The 13824-nt window shown below is 43.8% G+C and overlaps 1 protein-coding gene across 1 annotated transcript; it reads left to right on the top strand.

Annotated features, from left to right (window-relative positions):
- Positions 1-227: 227 nt before the first annotated feature.
- Hsbp1l1 (heat shock factor binding protein 1 like 1) lies at positions 228-7980 on the top strand. Its single transcript, XM_059246282.1, has 4 exons — positions 228-1070; positions 2227-2293; positions 3960-4054; positions 7904-7980. Exons 1-4 carry the CDS (start codon positions 861-863, stop codon positions 7907-7909), a joined length of 378 nt encoding a protein of 125 aa, XP_059102265.1. The 5' UTR covers positions 228-860; the 3' UTR covers positions 7910-7980.
- The last annotated feature ends 5844 nt before the right edge of the window (positions 7981-13824 follow it).

Raw genomic sequence — 13824 nt, 5'->3', positions numbered from 1 at the left:
TCTTCACGTCTGTAAGCACACCATGTACATGCAATGCCTGCGGCGGCCAGGAGAGGGCATTAGATCTCCTAGAACTGGAGATACAAACCGTTGAGCAGCTACGTGGTGTTCTGGGAACCAAACCCTAGTCCTGGGAAAAGCAGCAAGTGCCCTTAACCAATGAACCATCTCTAAAGCCACCCTGCACTGCCCCCATCGATTCAAACATACGCAGCACCCCGGCATCCATGTGTTATCTCTGCGCTAGGCTCTGGAGTATTGAGGTAGCCTAAATAGACACAATCTGCTCATCCTTCCGACCTTCAGCCCAAAGAGTGCGAATGTGAAAACAACATGGGCAACTGATAAAAAAAGCATCGCCCTGGGAAGTCACCCACAAGGTGACCACAACTCAGACCTAAAAAAGAAGAGGGATCCTGAGATCTTGCTTCCAGACCCACAGTGAAATCAGACTTGAGCATCAGTGAAGCCATTCAGCTCTGAAGCTGACATCTTTAGATCTTCAGAAATGACAGATTTGCAGCAACAGATTCAGTTGTTCAGTGTGGTGTGCCGTCGGCCCCTGGCAGCTGTGGGGTCCCCAGTAAGAGGCGGCACATCATATGAGAGTTTGTACCTAGATAGAAGCCAGCAGGGTGTGGGATCAGAAGAGCAAGTGGGGAGAGTCCCTTGCTGTTTGATGGGTACTGAGTGTGGTACCAGAAGGTTTGGAGATGGAGAGGCAGAGTGGGTGTGTTATGCATTGCACTGTGCATTCGGAAGTGGCTAGGGTGCTCACCATCCTGTCGTGTTTACTGTGCCACAGTAACAAGAATAAATAAGTACCGACAGAGTTCCTCCCAGGTCACCTCCTCTGAAGGATGAGAACACGCAGCAAAGCCGGATTGGCCGGCTGCTGGTCCTGTCCGCACCTGCCCCCGCGCGCTCGCTCTCTCCGGGTTTGCCAGTGCTCAGCCCAAAGCGCGACACCCGCTGGGTCCACCCAAGACCCAGGACCCCAGACTGCTACGCCAGTGCAGATGGACGCCCGGGCGCCGGAAGTTCCTTGCAGGGACGTACTGCAGAACGCGGTGAGTGACGCGTGCCCTAGTGCTCTGTGGACTGAGGTCTCGGACCTGGGTACTGGAAGGGATCGAGGCCATAGCCATAGGAGGTCTGGGGAACCGAAGTCGTGAACCAAAGAGGTAGATGGCTGACGCTGGGCAGCTGGGGATGAAACTTGTTCCTACAGAACCCGGATCCTTGTCCCATACGGTGCTCAGCCTCTCCCCTCCCCCTCCTCCACTTCAGTCCTGTCCTACATCCCTAGCCATCAGAGAGTCCTTCTCCCTTCCTCCAGGTCCCGCCCCAATGCCCCAGATCCCACCCACCCCTCCTTTCCCTCCTAAAGGCTCCGCCTCAAGCCCCGCCTCATTCCTTCCCCCTCTGATGTCTTCTCTGGCCACAGCCAAAGCAAGTCTGTCTCCCTGAGGGGTCCTTACATTCGTCCCATTTCAAAGAAGAATCTGCTAGAGTCCACTTCATCTACATTGTTCTGAAAGGCCACCTACCATAGGGAACCAACCTACACAGAAGAGCGCAGGGTCCAGGGTCCAGGACCTGCAGTTCCGTTGGTAGGGTGGGCACCAAAGGTGTTGGGACAGGCATCACACAAGGTAGACTCACACAGGATGTGTGGACTTTAAAGCATCAAACAAACCGAAAACCACAGTAGCATTTCTGTACGCGCATTAAACGGCCAAAGCACAAAGGGACCACTGGCCTTTGGTTCACCCTGGACTGAATGATTCCTGTGTTAACATCTACAGTGAGACGACTTACACCTCCGCTCTCATGCTGTAGATCATTTCCATCATAGTGCTCATGGTGGCAGAGGCCTGTAATCCCAATGTTGGAGAGCTGAGGCAGGAGGATCTGAGTCCCAGGCCAGCCTGAGGTACATAAACAGACCCGGCCTCAAAAAACAAAACAAGTGCCCTGCACCGTGGGGAATAACTTACATTCCCAACACTGCGAGGCAGAAGGAGATCACTGAACACTGGAGGCCAGCTGGGTCCATAGAGTTCCAGCCCAGTCATGAATATATAGGGAGGCCCTGTCTGAAACAACAAAACCAAAAAACAAAACAAAAATCAATGGGCATGTATGTTTAGGTACTCCATGATATTTACAGTGTCCTACACTAATAATAAATACCTTATTCAGTTACCTAAGGTTCATTTTCAGGCAGAAAATCTACTTCAGGAGCTTGAAGAACACTTCCGAGCCCTGACTACAACGTTAAACCTCAGAAATATCCTTTCCTGGTCTTACTAAACACTGTGAAGCCTTTGGGGTGTGTCTCATTGGAGCGTCTTGTTCTCTGATGGTGGTGTCGGATTGCTTACCCATGGTTTCCCAGAGTTACATTTGTGCTTCTGTGTGGCATCGGGTGTATTAAATATTATTCGCTTGTCGCAGGCTCTGCTTCCGGACTGGCTGGCGATGCAGGGCATTAAATGGCCAGTAGAGAGCTCAGAGAGCAGAGGCCCAGCTCTGGCTGAGCCTAATTGAGCCAGCCTGGTCTGTAGCACAGACTCCACAGCAATGGGGAACCTGAGGGAGCGGTGTTGATGGTCTCCGGCAAGGAGACATTCCTAGGACATACCTTCCATTTGATAGGAACAAGCCAGTCAGTGTTTTGTCTCAGAAGAATGAAATCGGTTAGAATTGAATGTTCAGTCCCAACTCCACATGTCAGTGAACCTCTGTATATTTAGAATGGCCAGTTGGGACTTGGCAAGTGTCTGAGTGACTTGCTTAAACTGGTTTTGTGATGGTTCTACTTGTGAGTTCATTAGAATATAGTTTTATAAAATTTAAAAAGAAAATAAAAATGTTTACAGTTTGTGTAAGTCTAGGTTAACATCTGCCCTAAGACATGCCCAATCTAAGGGGTTTTTTTACATGATTAAATTCACTTTAAAAAATCATATTAGCCGGGCGGTGGTGGTGCACGCCTTTAATCCCAGCACTCGGGAGGCAGAGCCAGGCGGATCTCTGTGAGTTCGAGGCCAGCCTGGACTACCAAGTGAGTTCCAGGAAAGGCGCAAAGCTACACAGAGAAACCCTGTCTCGAAAACCCCAAAAAAAAAAAAAAACAAAAAAAAAAAATCATATTAAGGAGATAAAGAGATAGCTCATCTGTTAAAAGCATGTGCTGCTCTTGTGGAGGGCCCAGGTTTGATTCCCAGCACCCACACAGTGGCATTCAACCATCTGTAACTCCAGTTTCAGGGGGTCCTACACTCCCTTCTGCTCTCCTCAGGCACCAGGCATGTCTGTGGTGAACATACGTACATTCAGGCAAAACACTTATACATAAATACAAAACACTTACAAATAAATAAATCTTAAATAATAAATCAAGTGAAGTGGGCTGTTGAAATGACTCAGCCTGGAAGAGCTCATGCTGCCAAGCCTTAGTTCCATCCATGGGATCCATCCTGAAAAGACAGAACTACCTCCAGGAAGTTGTCCCCTGACCTTCAAACCCGTGTCATTTACACACACACACACACACACACACACACACACACACACCAGTCATGATGCACACACACTAAGTACTTTTTAAAAAATAAACCACCAAGAAGTTGGTTTTAAAAAGAACTAATTCCCATCATAGTTACACTCAGAGCTTTGGCTAAAGCTTACCAGACTCAAGTCCTCAAGCCTATGAACAAGCCGGGGGCAGGGGGCTGTTTTCAAACGTAGTCCGCAGCTGAAGGTAAAATACCATGTGCTGAGAAAAGCTGAGGGAAGCGTAATGACGCTGACTTTGGACAGCCTGACTTCCTCACTGAAAGCTGCTCTGCCACACATGCCCAGGGACCTGTGCAGAGCAAGGGCAGGTTAAAGCGGGAACCTTCCATGAGTCGGGCTAGCTGGATCATGTGCCCTTCTCCTTGACATTGTACTGGAAGAAATGGGAAGTCGCATCGAGGACTTACAGAAAAACGTTGATGACCTAATGGTTCAAGCTGGAATCGAGAATTCTATCAAAGAACAAACGGTAAGGCCTTGGTTAAGACATGGCCTTGGTGTATCTTGACTTCTTTCACTATGTGAATTACTGTCAATGTGTTACATGAAAACTCTTCGGTGCTAGTGAGAGATGCTTCCACGTGCTGTTTTACAACTAAAACATATATGGTCATCATGCCTTTGAAGGTACATATTCCAGGTGAAAATGATCACTTGAAAATCAGATTTTATTAAAGTATTTTTCACCCTTACTCCTTCAGTCAGTTTGTAGCCACAACACAAATGATAATGAAAGGCTGGGATTCCTGTCTGAGATAATATATTTGTTTAATCATTTAAAGAAGACAGATACAGCCCGGCATGGTGGTGCACACCTTTAATCCCAGCACTCATGAGGCAGAGGCAGGTGGGTATCTGTGAGTACGAAGCCAGCTCAGTCTATAGAGCAAGACCCAGGACAGGCAGAGCTACACAAAGAAACCCTGTCTCGAAAACAAAACAAAACAAAACAAAAACAACAACAAAAGAAGACAGATGAACACTGAGCTCTTTACACATCCCATGAGCAGCTTGGAGGACGGCATTCAGCCTCTGCCGTGGAAGCATTCCCTTCCTAAGGAGTTTTATTCTTGTGGAGCAAATAAGTGCTGTTTCAAATCTTAGACTGTGTGTATGCCCATGTGACATACATGAAGTTAGATGATTTTATAAAATACTTAGGCATGTTATGACATAGTGTTCTGAATATATACATGGTTTCAATGAACGTTTTTTATGTTAGCATAAAAATGGGTTTCATTGTGGCATTTTTATTTCATCTTTATGTCTAGCATGTGTGTGTGTGTGTGTGTGCATGCACATGCATGTATGTGATTACACATGTGCCATGGCAAATATATGGAGATCAGAGGACAGACAACATGTAGAAGCGGCCTCTCTTCTATCACATGTCTACTAGGAATCCATCTCAGGTCATCAGGCTTGGTGGCAAGTGTTCGCACCCCTGAGTCATCTCACTGGCCCCATTATGGCATTGTTATACACATACGACATTCTACTTTCTTCTCATTCACCCCTCCCCCACCTCGCCCTTCAACTGCTGCCCCCATACAGACATCGAATAATTTAGATACCTTTGTTTACTTCTGTCTCACTATCAATTTACGGTAAATTACCCCTCCTTATCCAGCTAAATCAGAGCTAGGTCACCTATCAATGATGTATCCAAATCAGTAGATTCAAAACACTGGAGAAACAAGCAGAGAGAGATCCCATCCCCCAAACTCAAAATGACAAAATAGAAATAAAATGTCTGACTGAAGGCAAAAACGTGCAACTTTCTCTACAAAAGTACTATCAGACATGTCTCGTTCACCCAGGTGCCTCCAGGCACTGTGGACTCCAAAGCTCCCACCCTCCCACCATCAAATCCCCATCTTTTAAGTCCAGGGCATTGGGCGTCAGTGGGAACAGGCAGGCCTGGTTTCTCTGATAGACTGGCTTGAGTACTACTCTGGTAATCACTCTGCAGGGTGAACTTCCCAAGCTCCAGCTTCTGCATCCAATGGGTTAAAAAAACAACTAGATGTAGGCTTAGATGTCGAATTGAGTGCTTAAGTAATTGTCCACATTTTGCTTCCTTGGTGCACACAGTCAATAAAGGCAACATGGCTGAGGCCAGCTAGCTATTTAAAAGCCATCAAGACCTTTCAGATTTTACAAAGACCTTTTATAAAGGACGAAGTAATCAGAATACTTGCACCAATTTGTGCTTGTGGCACAGCCATATCTGATGGGAACAGCCAAAGTCATAAGGCCAGCTGGCTGCTTGACAAAGAACCAGCAGAGCTGAGCCACATGATGGCCGCCATGCCACCTTTGATTTTTATCTCCACCTGTTGCATACTTGGGACACTTTTAATATTTGTACAAGTTGGGGATATTGGACTGATGGAAAATTTCTTATGAGTCATTTATGCCTTCTCCCAGGAGTATTGCTTCTAAGCTTCCCCAGGAAAGTCCTGAACATACTACCCCTCCTGATTTTAGGGAGATATCCTTATCTACTTGAAGGTCTTCCTTATGCTTTGGAGGTTGTGACATATAAAGAAGCCAGAGGTCTTTTTTTTTTTTTTTTTTTTTGGAGCTGAGGATCGAACCCAGGGCCTTGCACTTGCTAGGCAAGCGCTCTACCACTGAGCTAAATCCCCAACCCCCAGAGGTCTCTTTATGAGGCTATGAGACATTTTTGAAACTTCTGTCTTACTCAGGACGAGATAGTCAAAACAAAGTAAACTTAAAAAGGTTAACTAAGCCAGGCGGTGGTGGCACACACCTTTAATCCCAGCACTCAGGAGGCAGAGCCAGGCGGATCTCTGTGAGTTCGAGGCCAGCCTGGGCTACCAAGTGAGTTCCAGGAAAGGCAAAGCTACACAGAGAAACCCTGTCTCGAAAAACAAAAAACAAACAAACAAAAAACAAAAAAAAGATTAACTAATTCAATGGGCTAGAGGAGTTGGCTGCAGATCAGATTGCAAACCTCTTCCCACTAATCACTCAGGCAATTGCGTGACATATACAGCAACAAAGTTAGATTAGCTGGTTATCATGTCAGAATTTGAATAATTACTGCAGCAGCTTTGGCCTGGGGATTTTTCTTGGGCACTATGACATTTAAGAGTTAATAAGGGGCTGGAGAGATGGCTCAGAGGTTAAGAGCACTGGCTGCTCTTCCAGAGGACCTGGGTTCAATTCCCAGCACCCACATGGCAGCTCACAATTGTCTGTAATTTCTGTTCCAGGGGATTCAACACCCTCACACAGACATATATATAAGCAAACATCAATGTACATAAAATACAAATAAGTTATTTTTTTAAAAAAGAGTTAATAATATACTGCTTGGGACATGACAATATGTCCGGGCTGGCTTGAAGATTTTGTTTTGGTCTAGCATCCTCAAAGCAACCAAAGCTACCAGCCTGAGAACAGGTTGTCATGTGCCTCTAGATTCTTAAAAATTGAATTATGGGTTAATGAGTAAAAATGATAACTCAGTTCATCAATGATGTTAAAACTTGAGAGAAAATGACTGGAAATGATAAATCTGTCATAATTTACAATGATGACTAAAAGATGAACAAGAAAAAGTGAAACACATGTCCAAAAACGAAAATGATATGATCTATGTTTTGAAACAATATAAATCTATCCCTGCTTACTAAATTTTGTATAAATAAAAAAGCACCCTGACTGCTATTGAGTCAGGCTGCAAGATTCCCCTGACCATCATGCCTGGCTCATTCCTTCGCCTGCCAACTCCTTACATCCTCTGTTGGGACCTGTCCACCACCAGGAATGGCTCCTGGCATGCTTGCTCTTGGCTGGGGCTTTCACACAGGTCTTCAGAAATTCTGCAGACTCTACATTTTTTCTCCGATTGGGGAGACAGCCCCATACCCTTACTAAAAACTCTTACATTTGATGGGGTAGGATTTTATCTGTGCTGCTCAATTTACAGCATGCAGTAAATGTAGAATTTTGCCTAGAAAGTTCCTGCCCCCTGCACACCAGAGGACAATGAGTTGGGGGTGGTTAATCACAGTGGCAGGTCCCATGCTGTGGCTCCGATGCCTGCGGAGTGCATGCTGTTCATTCAGTCCGAATTCTGGATCCACTGACTCTTATCCAAAGAAAAGAAACATCTATCATTTCAGTATTTCTCTATACTGAATTTTGCCTATGTATAAATGTTTAACAATTACTAGTAGTTATGGAATTTTACTGAAACCTACTCTTGAACTTATTTAACTGAATATTAATTAGTCTGTATATAAACCATGTAAATAAACTAATCTCTTTCAAAATTCTCTTTCAGACCTGAAGATGTTAAACAAGTCACAGGAAATTGCTAAAATGGAATCTATACTGTTTGAATAATCTATGCAGTATGAATTTTGATGTCCAGTTTTTAATTTTTTTTTTTTTTTGGAGACTTGAAATCAAATCCAGGGCCTAAAATGTAATAGGTGAGTGGCTACCACTGAGCTATATGCTAACCCATTAAAAAGTAAAATTCTTTTTAGCAAAAAAACAGAAACAAAAGCAATAAAATAGTAACGTAATTCAGAAGGTGACTATTTACCAAAGATGAGACTTGTAAATAATGACAAAATATTTTTCAGTGCATATTTGTAAATCATGGAAGTAAAACATCCACTATATTCACATATTTTCCAAATTAAAATTCTACATTGGTTTTTAAAAAAATCAGTCATCTGATATAGCTGCTTTTAGCTATTTTTATTTTTTATTAACTTTATTTTTTCTTACAATATATTTTATCATATTTTCCCTTCCCCTTACTTCTCTCACATCCTCCCTCTCCCCTCTTGCTCACCCAATTCCCTCTTCTTTCTTGTAGCTGCTTTTACCATTTTTATTTTCTTTTTAATCAATGCTATGCTCTAAGCATGTGAGCCTATTAAATTTCTTTTATTTTTTTGAGATTTATTTTTTTATTTTATGTGTATGGATGTGTTACTTGCATGTCTGTCTGTGCACCATATGTGTGCAGTGTTTGCAAAAGGCCAGAAGAGGGTATCGGGTCTCATGGAACTCGAGTTAAAGATGGTTGCTAGCTGCCATGTGGGTGCTGGGGATCAATCCAGGTCCTCAGGAAGAGCATCTAGTGCTCTTAAGCCACTGAGCCATGTCTATAGCCCCACATGTATCTGCTTTTCCATAGCTGTTCTAGCTCCCTCCTGCTAGTCACTCGTGCCTTCAAGACTCAATGTAACATAACCAGGCTAAGAAAACTCTGCAGCAACCGCTCTCCAAAATGGAGACCCCAGAGCTCAGCCAAATCAACACATAGGAACTAGCAAAGCAAGCGTGGCCTCAGAACCCTGTTTCATAGCAACCAGACTGCCCTTCATCCCTCACCTTGGGGTAGATGTTTTTCTTCCAAAGAGAGTTTTCCTGTGTCTTGATGTGAACCTCACCCCACCTGGGAATCACTGAAGGATAGAACGACGTCAAGATAATTTGCTAGGTTCTTCAGCCTTTCAAATAGTTACTCAAACCAATGTAAAATAGCTATTGTCATCTAAAGGGTCTCTCACTTATAAAAAGGTATTCCTACATAATATAAACTTAAAATCACCCGTTCTTCCACCAATTGGCCACTGATGACACTTGTCCTATGGAGTTTAATATGTTCAATCATGTTACCTATAATCTCATAGCCTATTCTCTTTACCTATCATAACATTGTCCCATGTGAAAATTTCACATGTTTTCCCCCAGTGGCTGCCTAATATTCCAGTTTATGGCAATAATCATCTAGGCAACTAAAGGTTTACTAATTCTTCGACACTAAGATCATTACTCATTTTCATATTATTAATAATGCCATTGTAAGAAATTACTCACAAACCCTCTGCACACTTCTGTAAGTTAGAAGTTTGACTGAATCCACAGCATTCAGCCAAACATAGCTAAGGAAGGAAGTACCATCCAACGTTCCCAATGATGGTAGACATTTTTTGATCTTAAAAGGTGTGCCTTAAATTGGATCATTCGAGTTTGGTGGTCTTGGTGATTTGAAATCATGATATTGCTATTACTATGGTAAATTTCAAAGTATCTTAGCCATAATTGTAATTTTAGCTGTCTCAGCGGCTATTTGAAGAAAGTCACATCTGAGACCTCATCATCAAAATCATGAAAGCTAGGCAGTGGCACATGCCTGCAATCACTGTGATAGGGAAATTGAGGCAGGAAGACCGTGAGTTTGAGGCTACTCTTGGCTCTATAGTAGATACCTGTGTCAAAATCAAAATCAAACAAAAAAAAATGAACAAACAAAACCCTCATAGATTGAGATGATATACGAAACATTCCAGAAATGAGTTCTCATTGGCCTTCTATGAACCTCTGTATGTTCATCCATCTTGTTTTCCTTATCCTGCCTTTGGCTTTAATTTAAAATTAACAGCTTGTGGGGAGTCTCTTTTAATCCCAACACCCAGGAAACGGAGGTCAGCAGATCTCTGTGAGTCTGTGCATCCTGGTCTACTTAGTGAGTTCTAGGCCAGCCAGGGCTACAGAGTTAGACTTTGTCTCAAAAACAACAACAACGAAAGTACAATTTTTATGTTTTTAATCAGTTGGAATTTTAATTTATGGATTGTAGCATGAATCTTAAAAGGTCTTATTAATAAGATCAAACCTGGAGCCAGGTATTGGGGTGAATGCTGGAAGATCAGAGAAACAGAACAAGCCACAGCCACCCCACCTTGCCAATTCCTCAGCTGATCCTGTTTGCTCAGACTGGAAGCTTCTGAGTCCTCATCCAGAATGAATCTCAGCTGAACTGTTGATCAAAAGCCTAAAAGCTTAACCAGGCTAGTTCCTGGTTTTCACACCTTATATACCTTTCTGCCTCCTGCTTTACTTCCTGGGATTAAAGGCGTGAGTCACTATACTTGGCTGTTTCCAGTGTGTCTTTTAACTCTGGATGGATCTCTGCCTCTGGAATGCTAGGATTAAAGGCATGTGCTACCACTGCCTAACCTCTGTGTAATATTATGGCTGTTCTGTTCTCTGACCCCAGATAAGTTTATTAGAGTGCACAATATTTTGGGGAACACAATACCACCACAATGGATGGGATCACACCCCTCAAAGAGACTCCCCCCTACTTTAATTTTGGGCTGTGCTTGCTGTGCTACACTGTGTCTGTCAAGCCTTCTCTGTGGTTCCAGAGCAATCTGGAGCTGCCCATCTTCAGGGCTCCTCAATGGACCAGAGTGAACAGTGTGCGCCTGTGTTAGGTTTTTGTCTTGTTTGCTCTAAGGCTGCACAGGCAGTCTACAGCCAGCTGCACCTTCCTATTTGCTGTACTGGGCTCACCAGCTGGCACCTGGGACCCTGGAGCAACAACTCAGTGCTGTGCACGTCACTGGACCATTGTTTAGTGTCTTTTCTAACAGCTCTGCAATAAGGCTGCTGCTTTGCTGGTGTACACTCGTGACACTGTAGATCGCTGCCAACTTCACTCCATCCTCCTCTGAGCTCCCTCGGTTTACTTCCAAGCTTACTCTTCTCTACCTTGATAATTCCTGGACATTACCTAAAGGCATCCTGAAATGTTTGGAGACGAATCTCCAGGTGCCGAGAAAACCACCAGCTGGTTTCAGCAGGATCCAAGCAGGAATGCAAGATCAAGTCAACTGTTCTGCACTTCAGGAGCACCAGTGAGGATGGTCACTGAGAGCCAGCTGAACCCAATTTCTGTATCTGCGATGGTCTGAATATTTACACTCCCTCAACTGGTACGCTTGTATGCCAACCCCATCGCAGCTTTATTTGGAGAGAAGGCCTCTGAGGAAGTAATTAAGGGTAAATGAGGTCACAAGGGCAGCACCCTGATCCAGGAGGTCTGGTCTGGTGTCCTCATGAGAGACAGAAGTTTGCTCTTTCTCTGTGTGCACACTAAGGACAGGCCATGAGAACAGAGTGAGAAGGCTGTCCTCTGAAGCTGAACTGTCTCCGAGCCTTGGCCTTGTGCTTCTAGAACTGAGAAAATCCATTTTCCTTGTGTAAGCCAGTCTGTTCATTCAGTTAGGACAGTCCAAGCAAGCTGATAACAAAAGGTATACAAGGAACGTGGAATGCTAACTGTTTGCTTTCCTTTTTCTCATAACATCTGAAAAGCTATTATCAATAAAGTGTAATCTAGCTTAATACAATTCACCCTAATTCAGTAAAGAACTATTTGACCTTATGTTCATTGTGCAAACAACGTAAGTAATTCTAGAACATGTTCCTAATCTCAAAGAAACTCCACAGCCATTTGCTATGTACCCACCTATTAACGCACCAAGTCCTACGCAATCACTTATCCACTTTCTGTCTGAACAGACTTGCTTATCTGCACATTACATCTGTTCATCCAGTGATGGACACCCGGGCTTCCACATTTGGGCAGCTCTGAATAGAAGTTTCTGTGTGGACATTTGTTCTTTTCAGGGGTGGGGGTGGGGGGTGGCAGGGCTATACTATAATACCATACTGAACTTCCCAAGGACATGCCTGTTTTCCAATGTGGCTACATCCCATTATAGCCCCACCAGCAGTTTATGAAGATTACAATTTCTGCCCATATTCACCAGCACTTGTTATTGCCTGTCCCAGGGGAAGAAAAATGTGTGGGAGTCTGTTGGAGTCCAGCTCCTACCTGCTTCCACCTATGGAAGGGTTCTTGGGCGGAGGAGAGAAGAATGGGGAAATATTAGGTAGAAAGATAGGAGACGGTAAGAAAGACAAAGACACGGGATAGCTTGAGGAGGGCCCTGGGTCAATACCCAGACGCCCAGAGCTTTATTCAAAAAGGCTTTTTATAATACACCAAGGGGAGGGGCAAAAGACCTCACCCTTGCAAGATCAAAACACACTGTATAGCCAAGTCTAGACCTTTCCAAACACCTGGCAACCACACCTGTGGTCAAATCATCCCATTGTGCAGCCCTGCTGTGTAGCTTGAGTTTTCCTGCCTGGCCCACAGTCAGGGCAAATCTCTCTCACCTGCCAGTCCCACAGCCGTCAGACCCAACCAAGAAAACACAGAGACTTATATTGGTTACAAACTGTATGGCCATGGCAGGCTTCTTGCTAACTGTTCTTACAGCTTAAATTAATCCATTTCCATTAATCTATACCTTGCCAGATGGCTCATGGCTTACCGGCATCTTGACATGCTGTTTGTCATCGTGGCAGCTGGCAGTGTCTCTCTGACTCAGCCTTCCACTTCCCAGCTTTATTCTCCTCCTTGTCCCGCCTACACTTCCTGCCTAGCCAATGGCCAATCAGTGTTTTATTTATTGACTAATTAGCAACACATTTGCCATTCAGAACATCCCACAGCACTGCTGAGTAAAGCAAGCTCAGATTCCCTGACCCTGAGTAAGGTCTCACTAGGAAGCCTCTGTGGACCACCACAGAAATGGAATCAAACTGTGGCTGATTCCATCTCCTTCCTGAACGGTGATGTTGAATATTTTTATGTTTTCTGGCCATTTCCCTTTCTTTGATAAAAGAATGTCAGGAATATACTCAATGTCTGTTATATGCTAGTTGTTCAGGGTCACAGATTTTTTTTTAAACTACCTACTTATAATACTGAGATATAGTTTTACTTAATTTTGACTTTTTAAAGATATAGTATTTTAGCTCAGACTAGCCTTGAACTCCAGTTTCTCCTGCCACTGTTACTTGAGTGTTGTAATCACACACATGTGCCACCATGTCCAATTTTATACCATGTGTTTTCTTGTTTTTAATTATAAACTCTTTTCCATCCATCTTCTTTCCATTTTGCTTAAGTGCTTGGAGAAGAATAGCTATGGCTAATTGTGGTCATTTGGTTTCTAGAAGTAAATTATCTTGTTTTTCTAGATTCTTGACTGCCCTGCCCCAGGGACCCCAGTAATGGCCAGCAGGGGAAGATATTTATTGATCACCTGATATTTTTAACAATGCTCTAATCCAGTGGTTCTCAACCTGTGGGTTTTGACCCCTTTGGAGATCGAACAACCCTTTCACAGGGGGTTGCCTAAGACAATCAGAAAACACAGATACGTATGATTCATAACAGTAGCAAAATTAGTTATGAAGTAACAAAAATAATTTTATGGTTGGGGGTCACCACAACATGAAGAACTGTATTAGAATGCACAGCGTTAGGAACGTTGAGAACTAATCACTAGCAGTGGTCAGCTGTGGGCTAAAAAAGGG

This window comes from Peromyscus eremicus, chromosome 19, assembly GCF_949786415.1.
Source record: "Peromyscus eremicus chromosome 19, PerEre_H2_v1, whole genome shotgun sequence".
NCBI classification, from domain to species: domain Eukaryota; kingdom Metazoa; phylum Chordata; class Mammalia; order Rodentia; family Cricetidae; genus Peromyscus; species Peromyscus eremicus.
Note: the sequence above shows the minus strand (reverse complement) of the source record. Positions and strands in the feature narration are given on the sequence as shown.

Bases quoted from the DNA above. Each gene is read 5' to 3' on its own strand.
- Hsbp1l1 (XM_059246282.1), top strand. From the start codon at position 861: ATGAGAACACGCAGCAAAGCCGGATTGGCCGGCTGCTGGTCCTGTCCG. The intron at 1,071-2,226 runs GTGAGTGACGCG...GTTCATTTTCAG, and splicing joins GGGACGTACTGCAGAACGCG to GCAGAAAATCTACTTCAGGA. The intron at 2,294-3,959 runs ATATCCTTTCCT...TTGACATTGTAC, and splicing joins TACAACGTTAAACCTCAGAA to TGGAAGAAATGGGAAGTCGC.